This window comes from Palaemon carinicauda, chromosome 22, assembly GCF_036898095.1.
Source record: "Palaemon carinicauda isolate YSFRI2023 chromosome 22, ASM3689809v2, whole genome shotgun sequence".
Lineage (NCBI taxonomy): Eukaryota > Metazoa > Arthropoda > Malacostraca > Decapoda > Palaemonidae > Palaemon > Palaemon carinicauda.
In genome coordinates this window covers 58032246-58057250 of record NC_090746.1, presented here as the reverse complement: position 1 = coordinate 58057250, position 25005 = coordinate 58032246, and the positions used below count along the sequence as shown (strand labels likewise).

The 25005-nt window shown below is 36.5% G+C and overlaps 3 protein-coding genes across 3 annotated transcripts in view; all 3 read left to right on the top strand.

Moving 5' to 3' along the window:
• Positions 1–3037: 3037 nt before the first annotated feature.
• On the top strand, positions 3038–5709 carry LOC137615894 (mucin-21-like). Its single transcript, XM_068345581.1, has 4 exons — positions 3038–3230; positions 3864–4037; positions 4487–4948; positions 5333–5709. The coding sequence occupies exons 1-4, from the start codon at positions 3038–3040 to the stop codon at positions 5707–5709; spliced, it is 1206 nt and encodes a 401-aa protein (XP_068201682.1).
• A 577-nt stretch (positions 5710–6286) lies between these two features.
• On the top strand, positions 6287–8990 carry LOC137615893 (mucin-21-like). The gene is made up of 4 exons (XM_068345580.1): positions 6287–6740; positions 7140–7793; positions 7908–8225; positions 8725–8990. Exons 1-4 carry the CDS (start codon positions 6287–6289, stop codon positions 8988–8990), a joined length of 1692 nt encoding a protein of 563 aa, XP_068201681.1.
• An 814-nt stretch (positions 8991–9804) lies between these two features.
• Positions 9805–25005, top strand: part of LOC137615892 (dentin sialophosphoprotein-like) — a 17192-nt gene continuing 1991 nt past the window's right edge. The window contains exons 1-4 of the mRNA XM_068345579.1: positions 9805–10003; positions 10166–11155; positions 11270–11756; positions 13895–14015. Of these exons, the coding sequence (XP_068201680.1) occupies positions 9805–10003; positions 10166–11155; positions 11270–11756; positions 13895–14015 (1797 nt within the window). The remainder of the gene's footprint in view (positions 10004–10165; positions 11156–11269; positions 11757–13894; positions 14016–25005) is intronic.

Below are 25005 nucleotides of genomic sequence, written 5' to 3'. Positions count from 1 at the left end.
GCTTCGAATTCTACCACCACCACGAGAGGTTCGAATTTCACTGAAGAAGCTTCAAATTCTACCACAACTAAGAAAGGTTCGAATTTCACCAAAGAGGTTTTGAATTCTACCACCACTACCAAGGGTTCGAATTTCACAAAAATGGCTTCAAATTCTACCACCAACAAGAAGGGTTAGAATTTCACCAAAGAGGCTTCGGATTCTACCACCACCACGAAGGATTTAAATTTCACCAAAGAGGCTTCAAATTCTACCACCACCAACAAGGGTTCGAATTTCACCACAGGCTTCGAAATCTACCACCACCAACAAGGGGTCAAATTTCATCAAAGAGGCTTTAAGTTCTACCACCATCAAGAAGGGGTCGAATTTTACCGAAGAGTCTTCGAATTCTACCACCAAAACTGGGTTCGAATTTCACCAAAGAGGCTTCGAATTCTACCACCAAAACTGGGTTCGAATTTCACCAAAGAGGCTTCGAATTCTACCACCACTAAGAAGGCTTCAAATTTCACCACAAAGGCTTCAAATACCACCACTAAGAAGGCTTCAAATTTCACCAAATAGGCTTCGAATTCTACCACCCCCAAGAAGGGTTCGAACTTTACAAAAGAGGCTTCGAATTCTACCACCACCAACAAGGGATTAAATTTCATCAAAGATGCTTCAAATTCTGCCACCATCAAAAAGGGATCGAAGTTCACCAGAGAAGCTTCAAGTTCTACCACCACCATGAAGGGTTTGAATTTTACCAACAACGCTACGAATTCTACCACCACTAAGAAGGCTTCGAATTTCACCACAGTGGCTTCGAATTCTACCACCACTAAGAAGGCTTCGAATTTCACCAAATAGGCTTCGAATTCTACCACACCCAAGAAGGGTTCGAACTCCACAAAAGAGGCTTCGAATTCTACCACCACCAACAAAGGTTTAAATTTCATCAAAGAGGCTTCGAATTCTGCCACCATCAAAAAGGGACCAAATTTCACCAAAGAGGCTTCGAATTCTACCACCACCATGAAGGGTTCAAATTTTACCAATGACGCTACGAATTCTACCACAACTAAGAAGGGTTCAAATTTCACCAAAGAGGCTTCTAATTCTACCACCACCATGAAGGATTCGAATTTCTCCACAGTGGCTTCGAATTCTACCACCATTAAGAAGGCTTCGAATTTAACCAAATAAGCTTTGGATTCTACCACCCCCAAGAAGGGTTCGAACTTCACCACAGTGGCTTCGAATTCTACCACCACCAACAAGGGTTTGAATTTCGCCAAAGAGGCTTCGAATTCTACCACCACTAAGAGGAGTTTGAATTTCACCAAAGAGGCTTCGAATTCTACCACCACTAAAAAGGGTTAGAATTTCACTAAAGATGTTTCGAATTTTACCACCACTAAGAAGGGTTCGAATTTCACCAAAAAAGCTTCGAATTCTACCACAACTAAGAAGGGTTAGAATTTCATAAAAAAGACTTCGAATTCTTCCACCATCAAGAGGGGTTCAAATTTCACCTGAGAGGCTTCAAATCCTACCACCACCATGAAGGGTTCAAATTTCACCAAAAAAGGCTTCGAATTCTACCACCACCAAGAAGGGTTCGAATTTCACCAAAGAGGCTTCCAATTCTACCACTACCAGGAAGGGTTCGAATTCCTGCAAAGAGGCTTCGAATTCTATCACCACTAAGAAGGGTAAAAATTTCAACAAAGAGGCTTCGAATTCCACCATCACCAGGAAGGGTTCGAATTTCTCCAAAAAGGCTTCAAATTCTACCACCACTACGAGAGGTTCAAATCTCACTAAAGAACATTCAAATTTTACCACAACTAAGAAAGGTTCGAATTTCACCAAAGAGGTTTTGAATCCTACCACCTAACAATGGTTCGAATTTCACCAAAAAGGCTTCAAATTCTACCACCAACAAGAAGGGTTAGAATTTCACCAAAGAGGCTTCGAATTCTACCACCACCAAAAAGGGATAGAATTTCACCTAAGAGGCTTCGAATTGTACCATCATCATGAAGGTTTCGAATTTCACCAACGACACTTCAAAATCTACCACCACTAAGAAGGGTTCGAATTTCACCAAAGAGGTTTCGAATTCTACCACCACGAAGAAAGGTTCGAATTTGACCAAAGAGGCTTCGAATTCTACCACCACCATGAAGGGTTAGAATTTTACAAAGAGGCTTCGCATTCAACCACCACTAAGAAGGGTTCGAATTTCACCAAAGAGGCTTTGAATTCTACCACCACCAACAAGGGTTCAAATTTCACCACAGGCTTCGAATTCTACCACCACCAACAAGGGTTCAAATTTCATCAAAGAGGCTTTGAGTTCTACCACCATCAGGAATAGGTCGAATTTTACCGAAGAGGCCTCGAAATCTACCACCACTAAGAGGGGTTTGAATTTCATCAAAGACGCTTCCAATTCTACCACCACAAAGAAGGGTTCGAATTGCACCGAAGTGTCTTCGAATTCTACCACTACATAAAAAGGTTCGAATTTCACCAAAGAAGCTTCGAATTCTACCACCACCATAAAGGGTTCGAATTTTACCAAAGACGCTACGAATTCTACCACCACTAAGAAGGCTACGAATTTCACCACAATGGCTTCGAATTCTACCACCACTAAGAAGGCTTCGAATTTCACCAAATAGGCTTCGAATTCTACTACCCCAAAGAAGGGTTCGAACTTCACAAAAGAGGCTTCGAATTCTACCACCACCAACAAGGGTTTGAATTTCATCAAAGAGGCTTCGAATTCTGCCACATTCAAAAAGGGATCGAATTTCACCAAACAGGCTTCGAATTCTACCACCACAATGAAGGGTTCGAATTAACCAAAGACGCTACAAATTCTACCACCACCACTAAGCAGGATTCGAATTTCACCACAGTGGCTTCGAATTCTACCACCACTAAGAAAGCTTCAAATTTCACCAAATAGGCTTCGAATTCTATCACCCAGAAGAAGGGTTCGAACGCCACAAATGAGGCTTCGAATTCTACCACCACCAACATGGGTTTGAATTTCATCAAAGAGGCTTCGAATTCTGCCACCTTCAAAAAGGGATCGAATTTCACCAAAGAGGCTTCAAATTCTACCACCACAATGAAGGGTTCGAATCAACCAGACGCTACAAATTCTACCACCACTAAGAAGGATTCGAATTTCACCAAAGAGGCTTCAAATTCTACCACCACAATGAAGGGTTTGAATTAACCAAAGACGCTACAAATTCTACCACCACTAAGAAGGATTCGAATTTCACCACAGTGGCTTCGAATTCTACCACCACAATGAAGGGTTCGAATTAACCAAAGACGCTACAAATTCTACCACCACTAAGAAGGATTCGAATTTCACCACAGTGGCTTCGAATTCTACCACCACAATGAAGGGTTCGAATTAACCAAAGACGCTACAAATTCTACCACCACTAAGAAGGATTCGAATTTCACCACAGTGGCTTCGAATTCTACCACCACAATGAAGGGTTCGAATTAACCAAAGACGCTACAAATTCTACCACCACTAAGAAGGATTCGAATTTCACCACAGTGGCTTCGAATTCTACCACCACAATGAAGGGTTCGAATTAACCAAAGACGCTACAAATTCTACCACCACTAAGAAGGATTCGAATTTCACCACAGTGGCTTCGAATTCTACCACCACAATGAAGGGTTCGAATTAACCAAAGACGCTACAAATTCTACCACCACTAAGAAGGATTCGAATTTCACCACAGTGGCTTCGAATTCTACCACCACAATGAAGGGTTCGAATTAACCAAAGACGCTACAAATTCTACCACCACTAAGAAGGCTTCGAATTTCACCAGAGGCTTCGAATTCTATCACCCCCAAGAAGGGTTCGAACTCCACAAATGAGGCTTTGAATTCTACCACCACCAATAAGGGTTTGAATTTCACCAAAGAGGATTCGAATTTGACCACCACTAAGAGGAGTTTAAATTTCACCAAAGAGGCTTCGAATTTTACCACCACTAAAAAGGGTTAGAATTTCACTAAAGATGTTTCGAATTTTACCACCACTAAGAAGGGTTTGAATTTCACCAAAAAAGCTTCGAATTATACCAACACTACGGAGGGTTCGAATTTCACCAACGAGGCTTTAAATTCTACCACCAATAACAAGGGTTCGAATTTCACCAAAGAGGATTCAAATTCTACCACTAACAAGGGTTCAAAATTTCATCAAAGAGGCTTCGAATTCTACAACCACTAAGAAGGGTTCTAATTTCACCAAAGAGGCTTCCAATTCTACCACCACTAAGAAGGGTTCGAATTTCACCAGAAAGGCTTCGAATTTTACCACACAATAAGAAACGTTCGAATTTCACCAAAGAGGCTTCGAATTCTACCACCACTAACAAGGGTTCGAATTTTACCAAAGAGACTTCCAATTCTACCACTAACAAGAAGGGTTCGAATTCCACCTAAGTGGCTTCGAATTCTACCATCACCAAAAAGGGTTTGAATTTCACCAAAGAATCTTCGAATTCTACCACCACCATGAAGGGTTCGAATATTACCAAAGAGGCTACGAATTCTACCACCATCATGAAGGATTTGAATTCCACCAAAGTGGCTTCGAATTCTATCACCACTAAGAAGGGTTCGAATTTCACCAAAGAGGCTTCGAATTCTACCACCACCAACAAGGGTTCGAACTTCACCAAAGAGGCTTCGAATTCTACCACCACCAACAAGGGTTTGAATTTCATCAAAGAGGCTTCGAATTCTGCCACCATCAAAAAGGGACCAAATTTTACCAAAGAGGCTTCGAATTCTACCACCACTAAGAGGGGTTCGAATTTCACCAAAGAGGCTTCGAATTCTATCACCACTAAGAGGAGTTTGAATTTCAACAAAGAGGCTTCGAATTCTACCACCACTAAAAAGGGTTAGAATTTCACCAAGAAGCTTTGAATTATGCCACCACCATGAAGGGTTCGAATTTCACCAACAAGGCTTTGAATTCTACCACCACTAAGAAGGGTTCGAATTTCACCGGAGAGGCTTCAAATTCTACCACCACAAACAAGGGTTCGAATTTCACCAATGAGGCTTCGAATTTTGCAACCACTAAGAAGGATTAAAATTTCACCAAAAGAGGCTTCGATTTCTACCACCACCAAGAAGGGTTCGAATTTCAATAAAGAGGCTTCAAATTCTACCACCACCAAGAAGGGTTCAAATTTCACCATAGAGGCTTTTAATTTTACCACACACTAAGAGAGGTTCGAATCTCACCAAAGAGGCTTCCAATTCTACCACTAACAAGAAGGGTTTGAATTCCAACAAAGAGGCTTAGAATTCTACCACCATCAACGAAGTTCGAATTTCACCAAAGAGGCTTCGAATTCTACCACCATCAAGAAGGGTTCAAATTCCACTAAAGAGGCTTCGAATTCTACCACCACTAAGAAGGGTTTGAATTTCACCAAAGAGGCTTCGAATTCTACCACCACTAAAAAGGGTTTGAAGTTCACCAAGGAAACTTCGAATTCTACCACCACTAAGAAGGCCTCGAATTGCACCAAAGAGGCTTCGAATTCTACCACCACCAACAAGGGTTTGAATTTTACCAAAGAGGCTTCGAATTCTACCACCACCATTAAGGGTTTGAATTTCACCGAGCATCAAATTCTACCACCACTATGAAGGTTTCGAATTTCACCAAAGAGGCTTCAAATTCTAACACCCCTATGAAGGGTTCCAATTTTAACAAAGAGGCTTCAAATTCTACCATCACCAAGAAGGGTTCGAATTTCACAAAAGAGGCTTCAAATTCTACCACCACTATGAAGGGTTCGAATTTCACCAAAGAGGCTTTGAATTCTACCATCACCAAAAAGGGTTCGAAATATATCGAAGCGGCTTCCAATTCTACCACCAACTAGAACGGTTCGAATTTCACCATGGAGACTTCGTATTCTACCAACACCTGGAAAGGTTTGAATTTCACCAAAGAGGCTTCGAATTCTACCACCACCAAAAAGGATTAAAATTTCACCAAAAATGCTTCGAATTCTACCAACACCAACAAGGGTTCGCATTTCACCAAATACGCTTTGAATTCTACGACCACCAACAAGGGTTCGAATTTCACCAAAAGAGGCTTCGAATACTACCACCACCAAGAAGGGTTCGAATTTCACCAAAGAGGCTTCGAATTCTACCACCACCATGAAAGGTTTGAATTTCACTAAAGAGGCATTGAATTCTACCACCACCAAGAATGGTTCGAAGTTTACCAAAGAGGCTTCGAATTCTACCATCACCAAGAAGGGTTCCAATTTCACTAAAGTGGCTTCAAATTCCCCCACCACTAAGAAGGGTAGAATTTCACCAAAGAGGCTTCCAATTCTATCACACCAAGAAGGGTTCTAATTTCACCGAAGCGGATTCAAATTCTACCACCACCAAGAAGGGTTCGAAGTTTATCAAAGAGGCTTCAAATTCTACCATCACCAAGAAAGGTTCGAATTTCATCAAAGTGGCTTCGAATTCCACCAAAAAGGCTTCAAATTCTACTACAAACAGGAAGGGTTCGAATTTCACCAAAGAGTCTTCAAATTCTACCACCACCAACAAGGGTTTGAATTTCATCAAAGAGGCTTCGAATTCTACTACCACCATGATGGGTTCGAATTATACTAAAGAGGCTTCGAATTCTGCCACCATCATGAAGGGTTCGAATTTCACCGAAGAGGCTTAGAATTCTACCATCACCAAGAATAGCTCGAATTTCATCAAAGAGGCTTCGATTTCTACCACCACCAATAAAGGTTTGAATTTCACCGGAGAGACTTCAAATTCTACAACAAAAGAGGGTTCAAATTTCACCAAAGAGGCTACGAACTCTACCACCACCAATAAGGGTTCGAATTTCACTAAAGATGCTTAAAATACTACCACCACTAAGAAGGGTTCGAATTACAACAAAGAGGCTTCAAATTCTACCACCACTAAGAAGGGTTCGAATTTCACCAAAGAGGGTTCAAATTCTACCCCCACCAAGAAGGGTTCAAATTTCACCAAAGAGACTTCGAATTCTACCACCACCAAAAAGGGTTAGAATTTCACCTAAGAGGCTTCGAATTCTACCACCACTAAGAAGGGCTCGAATTTCATAAAAGAGGCTTCGAATTTCATAAAAGAGGCTTCGAATTCTACCACCACTAAGAAAGGTTTAATATTCACCAAAGAGGATTCGAATTCTACCACCACCAAGAAGGGTTCGAATTTCACCAAAGAGGATTCGAATTCTACCAACACAAACAAGGGTTTGAATTTCACCAACGAGGCTTCGAATTCTACAACCACCAAGAAAGGTTCGAATTTCCCCAAAGAAGCTTCGAATTCTACCACCACCAAAAAGAGTTCGAATTTCATTAAAGAGGCTTTGAATTCTACCACCACCAAAAAGGGTTCGAATTTCACCAAAAAGGCTTCGAATTTTACCACCAACAAAAAGGGTTCGAATTTTCCGAAAGAGGCTTCGAACTCTACCACCACCAATAAGTGTTCGAATTTCCCAAAAGAGGCTTCGAATTTTACGACCACCAAAAATCGTTCGAGTTTCACCAAAGAGGCTTCGAATTCTACCACCACCAAAAAGAGTTCGAATTTTACCACCACCAAAAAGTGTTTGAATTTCACCAAAGAGGCTTCTAATTCTACCACCACCAATATGGGTTCGAATTCCATCAAAGAGGCTTTGAATTCTACTAACAACAAAAGGGGTTAGAATTTCACCAAAGAGGCTTCCAATTCTACCACCACCAAGAAGGGTTCGAATTTCACCAAAGGGGCTACAAATTCTACCACCACCTAAAAAGGTTTTAATTTCACCAAAGAGGCTTTGAATTCTACCACCACCAAAAACAGTTCGAATTTCACCAAAGAGGCTCCAAATTCTACCACCACCAAAAATCATTCGAATTTCACCAAAGAGGCTTCTAATTCTACCACCACCAATAAGGGTTCGAATTCCATTAAAGAGGCTTTGAATTCTACTACCAACAAAAGGGGTTCGAATTTCACTAAAGAGGCTTCGAATTCTACCACCACCAAGAAGAGTTTGTATTCCACCAAAGTGGCTTCTAATTCTGCTACCACCAAAAAGAGTTCGAATTTCACCAAAGAGGCTTCGAATTCTACCACCACTAAAAAGGGTTAGAATTTCATTCAAGATGTTTTGAATTTTACCACCATTAAGAAGGGTTCGAATTTCACCAAGAAGCTTTGAATTCTACCACCACTACAGAGGGTTCGAATTTCACCAAAAAAGCTTCTAATTCTACCACAACTAAGAAGTGTTAGAATTTCACCAAAGAGGCTTCGAATTCTACCTCCAATAAGAATGGTTGGAATTTCACCAAAAGAGGCTTCGAATTCTACTACCACGAAGAAGGGTTCGAATTTCACCAAAGAGGCTTAGAATTCTACCACCACTAAGAAGGGTTCGAATTTCACCAGAGAGGCTTCGAATTTCACCACACACTGAGAGAGGTTCGAATTTCACCAAAGAGGCTTCTAATTCTACCACCACCAAAAAGAGTTCGCATTTCACCAAAGAGGCTTCGAATTCTACCACCACTAACAAGAGTTCGAATTTTACCAAAGAGGCTTCCAATTCTACCACTAACAAGAAGGGTTCGAATTCCACCTAAGAGGCTTCAAATTCTACCACCACCAAAAAGGGTTCGAATTTCACCAAAGAAGCTTCGAATTCTACCACCACCATGAAGGATTCGAATTCCACCAAAGTGGCTTCGAATTCTACCACCATTATGAAGGGTTCGAATTTCACCGAAAAGGCTTCGAATTCTATCACCACTAAGAGGGTTCGATTTTCACTAAAGAGGCTTCGAATTCTACCACCACCAAGAAGGGTTCGAATTTCACCAAAGAGGCTTCAAATTCTACCACCACCATAAAGGGTTCGATTTTCACCAAAAACGGCTTCGAATTCTACCACCACCAAGAAGGGTTCGAATTTCACCAAAGATGTTTCGAATTCTACCCCAACTAAGAAGGGTTAGAATTTCATAAAAGAGACTTTGAATTCTTCCACCATCAAGAGGGGGTCAAATTTCATCTGAGAGTCTTCAAATTCTACCACCACCATGAAGGGTTCGAATTTCACCAAAAAAGGCTTCAAATTCTACCACCACCAAGAAGGGTTCGAATTTCACCAAAGAGGCTTCCAATTCTACCACTTCCAGGAAGGGTTCGAATTTCTGCAAAGAGGCTTTGAATTCTATCACCACTAAGAAGGGTTCAAATTTCAACAAAGTGGCTTCGAATTCTACCATCACCAGGAAGGGTTCGAATTTTTCCAAAGAGCCTTCGAATTCTACCACCAAAACGAGAGGTTCGAATTTCACTAAAAAAGCTTCAAATTCTACCACAACTAAGAAAGGTTCGAATTCCACTAAAGAGGTTTTGAATTCTACCACCACTAACAGGGGTTCGAATTTCACCAAAAAGGCTTCAAATTCTACCACCAACAAGAAGGGTTTGAATTTCACCAAAGAGGCTTCGAATTCTACCACCACCAAAAAGGGTTTGAATTTCACCAAAGAGGCTTCGAATTCTACCATCATCATGAAGGGTTAGAATTTCACCAAAGGGATTTCGAATTCTACCACCACCATGAAGGGTTCGAATTTCACCAAATAGGCTTCGAATTCTACCACCAACAAGAAGGGTTCGAATTTCATCAAAGAGGTTTCCAATTCTACCACCACCATGAAGGGTTCGAATTTCACCAACGACACTTCAAAATCTACCACCACTAAGAAGGATTCGAATTCCACCAAAGAGGCTTCGAATTCTACCACCACCAAGAAAGGTTTGAATTTGACCAAAGAGGCTTCAAATTCTACCACCATCATGAAGAGTTTGAATTTCATCAAAGAGGCTTCGAATTCTACCACCACTAAGAAGGGTTCGAATTCCATCAAAGAGTCTTTGAATTCTACTATCAACAAAAGGGGTTCGAATTTCACCAAAGAGGCTTCGAATTCTACCACCACCAAAAAGGGTTCGAATTCCACCAAAGAGGCTTCGAATTTTAACACCACCAAAAAGGGTTAGAATTCCACCAAAGAGGCTTCGAATTCTAACACCACCAAAAAGCGTTCGGATTCCACCAAAGAGGCTTCGAATTTTAACACCACCAAAAAGGGTTCGGATTTCACCAAAGAGGCTTCGAATTCCACCACCACCAAAAAGAGTTCGTATATCACCAAAGAGGCTTCGAATTCTACGACCACCAGGAAGGGTTCAAATTTCACCAAAGAGGATTCGAATTCTACCACCACAAAGAAGGGTTCGAATTTTACAAAAGAGGCTTCGAATTCTACCACCACCAAGAAGGGTTCGAATTTCACCAAAGAGGATTCGAATTCTACCACAACAAACAAGAGTTTGAATTTCACCAAAGAGGCTTCGAATTTTACAACCACCAAGAGGGGTTCGAATTTCCCCAAAGAAGCTTCGAATTCTGCCACCACCAAAAAGAGTTCGAATTTCATTAAAGAGGTTTTGAATTCTACCACCACCAAAAAGGGTTCGAATTTCACCAAAGAGGCTTCGAATTTTACCACCACCAAAAAGGGTTCAAATTTTACCAAAGAGGCTTCAAACTCTACCACCACCAATAAGTGTTCGAATTTCCCAAAAGAGGCTTCGAATTTTAGGACCACCAAAAATCGCTCGAATTTCACCAAAGAGGTTTCGAATTCTACCACCACCAAAAAGAGTTCGAATTTCACCAAAGAGTCTTCGAATTTTACCACCACCAAAAAGCGTTCGAATTTCACCAAAGAGGCTTCGAATTCTACCACCACCAATAAGGGTTCGAATTCCATCAAAGAGGCTTTGAATTCTACTATCAACAAAAGGGGTTCGAAATTCACCAAAGAGGCTTCGAATTCTACCACCACCAAAAATGGTTCGAATTCCACCAAAGGGGCTTCGAATTCTACCACCACTAAGAAGGGTTCGAATTCCATCAAAGAGTCTTTGAATTCTACTATCAACAAAAGGGGTTCGAATTTCACCAAAGAGGCTTCGAATTCTACCACCACCAAAAAGGGTTAGAATTCCACCAAAGAGGCTTCGAATTCTAACACCACCAAAAAGCGTTCGGATTCCACCAAAGAGGCTTCGAATTTTAACACCACCAAAAAGGGTTCGGATTTCACCAAAGAGGCTTCGAATTCCACCACCACCAAAAAGAGTTCGTATATCACCAAAGAGGCTTCGAATTCTACCACCACCAAAAAGGGTTCGGATTTCACCAAAGAGGCTTCGAATTCCACCACCACCAAAAAGAGTTCGGATTTCACCAAAGAGGCTTCGAATTTTACCACCACCAAAAAGAGTTCGAATTTCACCAAAGAGGCTTCGAATTCTACCACCACCAAAAAGCATTCGAATTTCACCAAAGAGGCTTCTAATTTTACCAAGACCAATAAGGGTTCAAATTCCATCAAAGAGGCTTTGAATTCTACTACCAACAAAAGGGGTTCGAATTTCACCAAAGAGGGTTCGAATTCTACCACCACCAAGAAGGGTTCGAATTCCACCAAAGAGACTTCTAATTCTACTACCACCAAAAAAGGTTCAAATTTCACGAAAGAGGGACTTATCTTCTTTAATGAATTTTCCGACAATCAAGGCTTGCAGTTATTACAGTGAGAGAAACCCGTAAAGTTCGAGATGAGTGTCTTTACTCAAAACACATTTTCATTGATGGAAATCGATAAGTAGATTATTAAGCGATAAAGATAATTAACTATCATTTAAAACTATGTTACATTAGTGAGAAACATCTCGTTACGGGTTAAGTATAGTTAAGATGAAATAAAATTTTATTCTCTTTTCGGCACAAATAGTCCAGTTTTACCTAAAATTAATCTTGTGTTATTTGCATCTATAAAGTTCGAGATATGGTCAAGTCAGGATGATAGTTTGGTTAATAAAGTAATAATATTTTTGAAAGAGTGGCCAGAATATCATTAAAGTATTAAAATAAGTAATTACTTAAGGATCATGTTTATTATAGCCATAGTAAAATGTTCCTGACACACACACACGTATGTATATATATATATATATATATATATATATATATATATATATATATATATATATATATATGTATATATATATATATATATATATATATATATATATATATATATATATATATATTGTGTGTGTGTGTGTGTGTGTGTTTGGATGGGATGAAATGGGATTAAATTCTTCACTGTCAAGTAACGACTTCACTCATATAAGGAAACCTCGGTTGAAATCCCACCACAGAATGAAAAGAGCTTTTTAATCATATCAAATTTCAATAAAAATTCACAGAAATTTTCAACCTCAAACTATTTGGTCTCATTAAATCATTATCAATATAAAAATTCTATTTTACTTTTATTAAATTTTTATAAACCCATCAATATTTTCAATTTTCATTTAATTTGTAAGACCACTATAAAGATAATGCATGTGGAAAAAATAAAAGGATTTTTTTTTGTATTATATGCATATTATTTGGGATGCACTTGTTGAAGCAGATAATCTTGAATGACATCCTGACATACTGATGTACCCGAACCGTCAAAAATGAGGTCTAAATATTTAAATAAATATGCACACACACAAATTCTACCTTTCCAACCCATTCACCCTTTCCTAACCACAGCATTCTGGTTCGATAATTTGTGGGAGAGTGTGGGAACCGAGTGTTGCTCTCGGGATATCCCTCTCACCAGGGTATGACTAATGTTTCTGGCCCCTAAACGTGACAAGATATATATATATATATATATATATATATATATATATATATATATATATATATATATATATGTGTGTGTGTGTATATATATATACACATATATATATGTGTGTGTATATAATATATACATGTGTATATATATATATATATATATATATATACTGTATATTTATATATATACACATACATATATATACATATATATATATATACATATATATATATATATATATATATATATATATATATATATATACTGTATATTTATATATATACACATACATATATATACATATATATATATATATACATATATATATATATATATATATATATATATATATAAAGTCAGGCTTTATTACATAAGTGCGATAGTGAAAGGGGTGCATGAGTAAACAAGGCTGAGAACCACTGCCTTCAAGTCTATTGGAATAGAGGTCAACCTTAAACCCCAATGGTTTGACGACGCACCTTTTAAATTGATGATAAAGTCCTTATGAAAAATAGAGATGATCTTGAAGTCATTTGATAAAACATTACTGTTAATGCTCCTGCCATAATTATCCTCTTTAATAAGTTTTATTCTTTTTTTTTCATTGATTTAATCCTTACCATTATTAGATTTGATTATCGAATTGTAAATATTTTTCTTTTTCTAATGTCAATGATAATCTACTGTTCTTTTTTTTTCTTTCTTTTTTTTAGTAAAAGTACCTTCCTACAGTTTTTGGTTGTTTTAGTTTATAACCTTATTTAGATGTTATCGCTTTTATTTTTGAAAAAACAACTAATTATAATGATGATATAATATATTTAGGTAATTCTGGCACACCTCTCGTTTAAGACGAATCTGGAGTGACATCTGCATAAATTGTGATTTATTAATGGAAATGTTCTACATGAAAATAATTTCAATTATATTTACTTATATCAGTATCAGAATTATTTTTTTTTTTCTTAATCTATCCGCCATAAAAGTACCCATTAAACTGCTTTAAACTTTGAATATCTTTTTCTCTAACCCAGCTTCAAATATTTCATCTTTTATAAGAAAGTATTTACCATGTTCAGCTATACATCATCTACTCTCCGCAAATGTAGTGAAGTCGCGACCAAAGTGAATCAGGTGCTAATGGCTTTGATGAAAGTAGGTTTTATAAAACCAACAGATGTATTGATATAGGACAAAAATTATTACCGATGTCCAAAATAATGATTACTTCAACATTTTATCGATGTCCAAAACGATTACTTCAACATTATCACCGATGTCTAAAACCATGATTACTTCAAAATTAAACCGATGTTCAAAATAATGATTATTTCAACATTTTATCGATGTCCAAAACGATTACTTCAACATTATCACCGATGTCTAAAACCATGATTACTTCAACATTAAACCGATGTTCAAAATAATGATTATTTCAACATTTTATCGATGTCCAAAACGATTACTTCAACATTATCACCGATGTCTAAAACCATGATTACTTCAACATTAAACCGATGTTCAAAATAATGATTACTTCAACATTTTATCGATGTCCAAAACGATTACTTCAACATTATCACCGATGTCTAAAACCATGATTACTTCAACATTAAACCGATGTTCAAAATAATGATTATTTCAACTTTAAACCGATTCCCAAGACAACTTTGCTTCAACATTACCACCAATGTCCAAAATAACGATTATTTCAGCATTTTACCGATATCCAAAAGCACGATTACTTCAACGTTATTACTGATGTCCAAAACAACGATTACATCGTCATTATTATTGATGTTCGAAATAATTATTTTAACATTTTATTAATGTCCGAAACTACGATTACTTCAACATTTTACCGATGTCCAAAACAACGATTACTTCATAATTTTACCGATGTCCAAAATAACGATTACTACAGCATTTTACCGATGTCCAAAACAATGATTACTTCAACATTGTTATTAATGTCTGAAACAATGATTAATTAATCTTTTACCCATCTCCAAAACAACGATTACTTCATTATTACCGATGTCCAAAAGAAAGATTACTTCAACATTAATACCTATGTCCAAAATAAATATGACTTCAACATTTTACCGATGTCCAAAACCACGATTACTTCAACATTTGACCAATGTCCAAAAGAACGATTAGCCTACTTCAACATTATTACCGATGTTCGAAGCAAAGATTACCTCAACATTATTACCGATGTCCAAAACAAGGATTACTTCATCTTTTTACCTATGTTCAAAACAACAATTTCTTCAAAATTTCACCAATGTCCAAAACAACGATTACTTCAACATTATTACTGATGTCCAAAACGATGATTACTTTAACATTATTACCGATGTCCAAAACAGCGATTACTTCGACATTGTTATCGTTGTCCATAACACCGATTACTCCAACATTTTACCAATGATAAAAAGAGCGATTATTTCACCATTATTACTAATTTTCGATGTAACGATGCCAGAAAACTCATAATAAATAAATCAGGTACTAATTCCCAAAACAACGATTACTTCACCATTATCATTCCGATATCCAAAACAATGATTACTTTAACATTCTTACCGTTATCCAAATCCCCGAATACTTCTCTATTTCTAAAGAGGGCTGAACTACATTTGAAAAAACAGACGTGTAATAATGGCAAAACTCTTTGGAAATCTTTTGAGTTTATGCACTTGCACCAGTTCCAAAATCAGCAAACGAGGGGTATATGCCAGGCCTGATTTAGACATCCCTGTCTTGTCAAAATCTGAAGAGTCTGATTCAAGTTCCAATAAAAACCAGGACAGCGATAGAGAAAAAGTCATGAGGTCAACAATAAAAACCTAAGTAAAAATTCACCAAATATAAAAACCTGATACTTGGTACACCTATTTTGAACACACGCAAGATTCAGATGCTAATGTTTTCATGTCGATGAAATCCCAAGACGAATTGGAACGCTTGCAAAAGGTCCAATTGCTTCCCCGTGCTATGAACTTCTTGAGAGAGAGAGAGAGAGAGAGAGAGAGAGAGAGAGAGAGAGAGAGAGAGAGAGAGAGAGAGAGAGAGAGAGAGAGAGACGGCTAGTCTTACATAAACATATATTCCGTCTCTCCGTCTGTGTCTCTCCTCGTTTATACATATGCAAATTCTACACCAAGCTCAGTTCTGATTAGAATTTTGGCCCTGCTGATGATGCCACACATAAATCTTCATTAAGCGACACCCCAGAAGAAATTGAATAAACCGAGAGGTCTTTCGGTGTAATAAATAGTCTGGCTTCCATATTTTTTTTTTCTTACTAATAATATGAGCAAGGATATATTTCAAATTATAATAACTATGCTTGTTTCAGGGAGATGAAGAGGCCAAGGTAATCATCTGCCAATTAAAAACATTTCATTTTACCTCAAAACAATGGTTCCAACATGTTTGGTGATTGCCATGAATCTTTAACCTGGATAACCATTGGTTAATCATTCACTCATTTCCTTTCCTCACTGGGCTATTTTTCCCTGCTGGAGCCCTTGGGCTCATAGCATCTTGCTTTTCCAAATACGGTTGGAGCTTAGCTAATAATAATAATAATAATAATAATAATAATAATAATAATAATAGCATCACAATACGGTTCATCTTGGTATCCTAAAGATTTCGCAACACTCCCTCGGGGAAGAGGATCTTTAACCCTTAAAGTCAGGACACCAAAATCAAAAGTTTGAAGAAATAGAATAAATTTGACTGTCACCGGACAATTTTCATCCGTGACAGGGCATGGACTCGTATTGATTATCTTTAGCTAAATATCCAAGTTCTCTATTGAAACCCCGAAGGGAGTTTCATGATGGCGTCTATGACACAGGTACGCGCAAAAATATTTTTCAATCAAATCGAGCCTTTAATAGCCCTTGCTTCACTTTCCTTTAGCATAATCTACGAATATTATTTTGCGGCGAATCCCAGACCACTCTTGTCTTTGTAGTAGAATCTCATGTATATTTTATTATGGAGTGAAAGAAATACATACATGCATAAGACGATGATGATGATGAAAATAATAAAAATATAATCTTTGAATGATAATATTGGTGAAAATATTATAAATAGTATCTTTCGAAAGTCATCCACGACTAATAGAAAAAAAATTATCTATGAATGATAAGCAATTCTTTGTGGTGATTGTTTTTGCAAAAATATTTTTAAAAAAATGAATTCTTAATCAGTAAGAGATTGCTAAACTATTCAAACGCACGGAGAGAGAGAGAGAGAGAGAGAGAGAGAGAGAGAGAGAGAGAGAGAGAGAGAGAGAGAGAGAGAGAGAGAGAGAGATAAAACTATGGCTATATATATTATAATAGTGTTTGACTAAAACAAATGTTTTAAAGCGGCAAACATAATCCGGAAGGATTTTATTCTAAAGCCTTCCAGTAAACGTTCTATAACAAGTCACATTTGATTATAATAAAAAAAAATTGTGAGTGGAGGTAATAGTTTTGTTGCATTTCTTTTCTTGAGATCCTCCTCCTCCTCCTCCACCTCCTCCTTCTTCTTCTTCTTCTTCTTCTTCTTCTTCTTCTTCTCTCCCACCGATGTCCCTACATTAAAGAGCCACTTGCCTGACTGATGCTACACTTCATTTGGCAGATTTTTTTTTACGATCGCTTGCCCTTGCAGTCATCAACCACATTTATTGGAGGTGATCTTAACCTTTGACTAAATAGTCCAACTGCAAGGCAGCTCGGTTTTTGGCAGAGGGACTTTCCTTTTTTTTCTAAACAGCAATATTGCAAAGTAGCAGCTGTCTTTTTAGTCGCTCTCTACGAAATGCAGGACGTACGGTGGAAGCATTGTTACACCCCTCGAGATGATGATACATAAGTCGGTTGATGATAATGATGATTTTGATTTCAAAATAAGGACATATTACCCATAAAATCCTTTGCATGTTGTATCAAACATTAAACATTGGTAAAACCATTATTATTTTTTTTTATTCTATGCAAAACATGAAAATACAGTTTTTTTTTCTTTTTTTTTTAATAGAGTATGTCAATATAGAAAAATAATTTTGAGAACTCAATTTCTTTTTTAGTACATGCATGATAGAAGATAAATCTAATTGAAATCTATGTTTCAATGGCATTTATTAAGGGGGAAAAAAGATAAAAATAAATAAAATCTAAGGATACATTCAACGTAAGCAGCCATTAGTATTATTATTTTCCCCCAAGAAACTTTCTTTATAAAATGTCAATCAAACAACGATAAATTACAGATTGATCATGAAGATGAAAATAGAAAGCATTTACAGGATTAAAACTTTGAAACATCGATGCACCGTTGGCATGACATGATTTCCTAATTAAAAATTGATTAGAACCTTCATGATAACAAGATAGTATGGTTGGTATTTCAATCAACAACTGAATTGACACTGACAAATACTTTAGTTCAACAGCTTTATAAGTCATTTCTAGTGATATTCGTCAGTCAACTGAAATCTTAATATTAAACGAAATGATCTTTATCATCGTCTCCTCCTAATCCTATTGATGCTAAGGGCCTCGGTTTGATTTCACCAGTAGTTTCTATCTTGAGCTTTTAAATAAAATAAAAATACAAGGCTTAAATTGCTTCAAAAGTGAATCTGGTGGATTTGGAGTTAACAAAATAAAAATAAAAAACTACATGGCTTAAATAATTTCAAAATTAAATAGGATGGAATTGGGAAGAATCAACTCAAGGGGAATTTTGAATTTAGACTTAAAATGGGTAGATATTACCAGGCACATTCAAGTTAACATTTGTTCTAAAGGTGTAATATTGAAAATTTTGCTAAATATAGAAAATTACTATATGAAAGCGGGAACAATTTATACTCCTATTACAAATATCAGTAATGCTCGCTTAAAACTAAATGCTGTGAACTAGTATGCCAGAAAGCATAGAACGATCAGGTATAAGAATATAACACAGAATAAAGTACAGGCATATGATAGGGACTGTTGAGTACTAGAATTTAAAAGAAGAGCCCTTTAATAAAATACACACACAAATAAACACACAGACACACATATATATATAGATATATATATATATATATATATATATATATATATATATATGTGTGTGTGTGTGTGTGTGTGTGTGTGTATGTGTCTTTCTGAGTGGGGATGTCTAAAAAACGTGGTGAAATGTTTTGTGAATCACCATGATCGGCAAAGCCGTACTATATGGATAGGGACACCCATACTAGTCTGCTTTGCTGTGAGCGATCAGACCAAATTCTCCCACCATCACCAATCCGCAGTTAGCCACCGTAGTGATGGAAACTGGTCAAACCCCACACATGAATAAGGACCTGGCTGAGGCCTGTGCCCTTAAGTGGCCTAGAAGCGGCTGCATTTGTTATTGTTATTGTTACATTTATATTTTTCGAATAATTAGCAAAATTATGCTGGTCTTTATTTGACTGAATGTTTATTAAACTAACATCTTCAGTGACGATATATTCTGTCGTTAATAGATGAAGAAACTTATTGCTTAACTTCTCTTCTAAAATAATAATAAGAACTAATGTAAAACCAATACATGATATATAACCTATTTTATACAGGATACTAAAAAATTATGAGAGAGAGAGAGAGAGAGAGAGAGAGAGAGAGAGAGAGAGAGAGAGAGAGAGAGAGAGAGAGAGAGAGAGAGAGAGAGAATTTTAAAAAAATACATTAGTTAAAGTAAAAATGAAATAAAAGAAAAACTTAAAGAAATACAGTTTGTGTCTCCCGAAGACTTTCGCAGGTGGTTATGCAGTCAACTGCTAATTTCTACATCCCAAACGCAATAAAATGAATCTTGCTTCTCTTTGAAGATAAATTCAAGTCGAAATAAATAAAAAAGCAAGTCATATCCTCAAGAACAATATAAAACTAAAATCCGGTAAAGATTACTTAGGAGAGAGATTATATACAAAAAAAGTCTTTTAATCTTTCTGTTAAAATTCCCCAGGGAAGACGTAAGCACATAACACCATAAGATTTTACATTTTGGATATTTGGAGTTTTAAAAAACACATATTTTTCAGATAAGTTAAAAGACTTTATGATTAATCTTAATTTTATATTTATATATTTCATTTTCTTTTTTCATCTGAGATAATTACAACTGGATTGTCACGATGAAAGTCTATGTAAAATATTAGTTTTAGCATCCATAACTGATGATAGATGTTTTTACAACATTTAACTATTTTTATGGTTTGTTGGAATTTCTTCAATCATGTTGAATTTATAACGCACAGATTGTCAATACTACGAAAGAGTAAATCCAAAATCAACTTTCAATTCAAATATAAGGAAATTTGGTAACTAAAATATCTCACATGAAAAAAAAAAAAAAAAAAAAAAAAAAAAAATACAATCAAATAAAATCAGGGTACCCCTGAGATGAGGACCTACTGTTAAGAGCGCCCTCCAGATCCAGGAGGTCAGAGGTATAAGAAAGAATAGTTTATGGAGGGCCGACCAGGAAAGGGGGATATGTGACAGAAGCCGACCTTCCTACATATCATTGGGGGGTAATCTGAACGAACGAACGAACGGGACGCTATATATCCGGTTGCTACGTGGCCCATCTCATCATTGTCCGTCCAGTCTACTGTGTAAAACCCTGAAATTTTACTTCTCTTGAACAGAAGAGTGTAGCAATCTACCACGGCCCCATCCCCAAGTAAAAACATCCACCTGCTTGAACAACTCCCAAAAATAAAACATCCCTCCAGGTTAAAACGGCTCTCTAGGCCAAACATCCTTCCCTCAGTCAAAACATCTTTCTGCATAGAAGTCTCCATAAAGTAGAACTATCCCTCTAAAATAAAACTCTCGTCTTCCACGTCAAAACGTCTCTCTGCTGAAACTTTTACATAACAGAATGTCTCCCATAGTGAAAACATCCTTCCAAGTCAAAACGTTTACGCAAGTCAAAATGTACCCAGCAAAATGTTCCCCACAATCAAAAATCAAACCACCACTCCAAGTTAAAACATCTAAAATCAAAACGTCTCCTAAAATCAAAACATCGTTCCAGGCGTCGGCCATGGTCAGAAAGTCACCCCCTGCCGAACCGTCTACCTGGTTAAAATGTCTTCCGGACGAGAAATCTTTCCCATAAAAAAGTCCTCTTGCTGACATGTGCCCCTGAAATCAAAACACCCGCCTGCAAGAATGTTCCCAAGAGCCAAAAGCCACCCGGCACCACCGCCTTCAAGAATATATATCCTAGTCTTGAAAGATTTCCTCACTCAAAATGTTCCACTATCAAAACGTCTCCTATAGTTGAACATCTCTCTAAGTCTACAATACTTCGCTCGGCCCTTAGTTAAAGAAAGGTTTTGATAATTGTTTACAACATCACGCTCTCCATTTACTCCAAAATAATGCAATCCTGTAGTTCTCATCTTCTTGCACAGTAATTAGGTGGTTATTTAAATTCTGGGAAAGCAATAATTAGCAAGATATGTTGAGGAACGGGGAAGGGGTTATAAAAAGAAAATAACTCGGTTTCCTCACTAATCGACTTGGAACTGACATGTCAACATAGTCAACCAAACAGAATTCGTGATGTCAGCGTACATAAACAGAAGTTTGTGATGCCAGCGTACATTTGATATACTGTATATTCAAAATATACTCAATTAAAAATTGATTAATTACTCAAAAGTGTCCGCAAAATATGCAATTTACAAATAGTGACACTTTCGAGTAATCACTCAATTTTTTATTAAGTATATTTTGAATATACAGTATATCAAATGTACGCTGGCATCACAAACTTCTGTTTATGTACGCTGACATCACGAATTCTGTTTGGTTGACTATGTTGACATGTCAGTTCCAAGTCGATTAGTGAGGAAACCGAGTTATTTTCTTTTTATAACCCATTCCCCCTTCCTCATCATATCTTGCTAATTATTGCTTTCCCAGCATTCAAATAACCACCTAATTACTGTGCAAAAAGATGAGAACTGCAGGATTGCATTATTTTGGAGTAAATGGAGAGCGTGGTGTTGTAAGCAATTACCAAGGTTTTCCCCAGTCAAAACATTCATTTAAATCAAAACTTGTTCCTCACCACTTACGTTAAAGTGTCTCAATAACTGAAAAATTTACCCACAGTCAAAATTTACTGTTATGAATAAACCTCTGGCGGTATATATCTGAATAAGATAAAGCCTGATTATGATAAAGAATAGCAATAATCCGATTACCCCTTCTGGCAAGTAATAGAATTACAAATCCATAATGTCAAATTTCAAAACTGCATTGCCCAAACTATTCATAACTGAACTGAGATTAATATCCTCAAAAAAAAAAAAAAAAAAAAAAAAAAAAACTAAGAACTACGTTTAGGTAACACGCTGAAGAACATAGTTTCCATCGCGTTAACTCCAAAAGAAATTGATCTATCAAGACAAAGTGCTAGATGTTAAAAAAGACTTATCAACAAAGATCTTTATCGCCAATGTAATCAGCGAACAAATGCCAGAAAGAAAATACGACTCATAATCTCATATTTCGAGATTAGAGATTAGTGACGACAAAAAATGTCAAAGGAGGATGAGAAGATGACCTAAGGCATGAAAAGTATTGTATATATTACTCGTGTTTAAGTGTAACTCGTCGACGATTAAATAAAAACATTTACGAATTTGGAAAACTATTAACATTGCATTTTTTTCGAAAGAAAAAGAAACACTAACTCATCTACGGCGATTGAAGAAAAGTTTTTATTTATTCATTTAAACTGATTCTAAAGTATTAAAAAAAATCTTGAGACAAATGTTTAATCCTTAAATCTAAGAAGCGTCCTATAGATATCTTTTTTAATTTGAGCGAAATATGCAATACATATTTATTTTTCATTTAATGAAATATGTTTATATTTTTTGTCATCTTATTAAAACTTCCTGTACATATGACTTGAAGTCACAATTTTCGTAAAAATGTTTCATTTAAGAAAGTTTCTAGCAAATACTTTTGATTAAAAAAATTATCCAAGATATCCGTTTAAATGCCCTATAGATATTATTTATTAATATACAGAAATATGTTATAGCCATCTTTTAATGCACAGAAATAGCTCGTAAAAACGATGTATTTTAATGTTAAACAGAAAATTCTATATATCAAAATAAACTGAAAATCATAACACCGAATAAAAGACTCGAAGAGAATGAAGGAATGACAATAAAAACTAGAGGAGCACCCAGTAGAACGCAGACCTCCGCCGCGGTATCTTATTTCTCAACCTTTTGCTCGACCTTGACCTTGACCTTGACCTTTGACCTTAACATATACTAATTAGCGTGGATTTTTATACACTCAAATATGAACCAAGTTTGGATCTCAGTATATTTTTTACGGAGAATTTCCGATTAAAATTACGGTTTTTTTAACAGTGTAGCTTTTTTCGTCTGTTAGAGCGAAGACGAAACAACATAAAAAAAAGAAATCAACTTCAAGTTTAATGTATAAGATCCAATATAAAAAAAAAAATCAGGCAATCATGGATTTGTCAATCTTTTCCAAAGTATCAGTCATTTGTGGAGACGGATATCTTTATTATTATTATTATTACTTGCTAAGCTACAACCATAGATGGAAAAGCAAGATGCTAGAAGCCCAGGGGTCCCAACTGAGAAAATAGCCCAGTGAGGAAAGGAAACAAGGAAAAAATATTTTAAGAACAATAACAGCATTAAAGTAAATAATTCTTACATAAACTACAAAAACTAACAAAACAAGAGGAAGAGATATTATATAGAGTAGTGTGCCCGAGTGTACCATCAAGCAAGAGAACTCTAACCTATGTCAGTGGAAGACCATGGTACAAAGGCTATGGCACTCCCCAAGACTAGAGAACAAGGGTTTGATTTTGGAATGCCCTTCTCCTATAAGAGCTGTTTACCATAACTAGAGTCTCTTCTACCCCTACCAAGAGTAAAATAGCAACTGACCCATAAAAAGGCAGAAAAAATTAGAATAAAATGAGGCCAAGGACAAATATGAGAGACCTTTCCATCAAAAGTTTCTCGGCGAAGTAGTGTCAGCCGCGTTTCATGTCAAAGGTTACTCTCTCCATAATCTTAATCCATCAGGCATTAGTCAGTATCAAGAATACAACCTAACATTCGTATATTCTATTGTCTACATTTATGAAGAACTTATCCTTCATGGCACTAAAGCATACTGTCTGTCTCGCATTATTGTTTACTGGGGGTATTAAGCAGCTGTTTGCCCTGAAGAGGGATTTATGAACATTAAGTCCATGTGAGAATGCAGATTATGAAGGGAGATTCTTTAAGATTTCAGCTTCTCGAAGAAACACGAGTTTCATCATAACCTAAGTATGGGGCTCTGTAGTGAATGCATTTTTTTTTTCCCCCGAAGCCAAGGACTATAACTTACATGAGTCCTTTTTATTGGATCAAACGAAACTGTTGAATTTTTTTTCATATAATTTCTTAATGTATGCAAACTAATTTTTAGTTTGATTATTATGTCACTTTTAATGAATTCTAGTGTCAATTCAATATGACAATTTTACATATCTAACAACAAATACAGCCGTATTTAGTCCCCTGCGGAGCAAAGGATTCAGACATACTTTTTCCTATTTGGGGTTTTGCCAGTTTTCATCACAACGCTGGATATTGCAGATTGGTGATGGTGGGATACTTTTGTCTGATCGTTCACAGAAAACCAGCCTGATCATGGCGATACATAATGCCTTTCACAACGTTCAGGTATTCCCACTAAGAAAGGGTTACATATTCAGTGACTAAACTTAGTATTGTCGGGTATTCTTAAGGTCTTCTGCTTAAAGTCAATAGTATAGATTTAGTCCTAATTTACATAATTTTTCTAAGGTGATTCTTCACACCCCATCAACGTTTGTTTACTGTTTTATATACATTATCCTTCTGAATATTTATTTGCATATATGACTTAATGCTAGATAGTATAACTAATCATCTTTGTGAAAGACAATATTTGCAACTGTAGCGTGTTATTTCTCTTTGATTCGATGTTTTCATCAATCATTCATAATCCTTTAATTCCATTACATGGCCGTA

Excerpts from the sequence above, each read along its gene's own strand:
- LOC137615894 (XM_068345581.1), top strand. The coding sequence starts at position 3,038 with ATGGGTTTGAATTTCATCAAAGAGGCTTCGAATTCTGCCACCTTCAAA. Across the intron at positions 4,038-4,486 it reads TTTTACCACCACTAAAAAGG|TGGCTTCGAATTCTACCATC; the intron begins GTTAGAATTTCA and ends ATTCCACCTAAG. Across the intron at positions 4,949-5,332 it reads TTCTACCACCACTAAAAAGG|GGTTTGAATTCCAACAAAGA; the intron begins GTTAGAATTTCA and ends ACTAACAAGAAG.
- LOC137615893 (XM_068345580.1), top strand. The coding sequence starts at position 6,287 with ATGGTTCGAAGTTTACCAAAGAGGCTTCGAATTCTACCATCACCAAGA. Across the intron at positions 7,794-7,907 it reads TTCTACTAACAACAAAAGGG|AGGCTTTGAATTCTACCACC; the intron begins GTTAGAATTTCA and ends ATTTCACCAAAG. Across the intron at positions 8,226-8,724 it reads TTCTACCACCACTAAAAAGG|AGGCTTCAAATTCTACCACC; the intron begins GTTAGAATTTCA and ends ATTCCACCTAAG.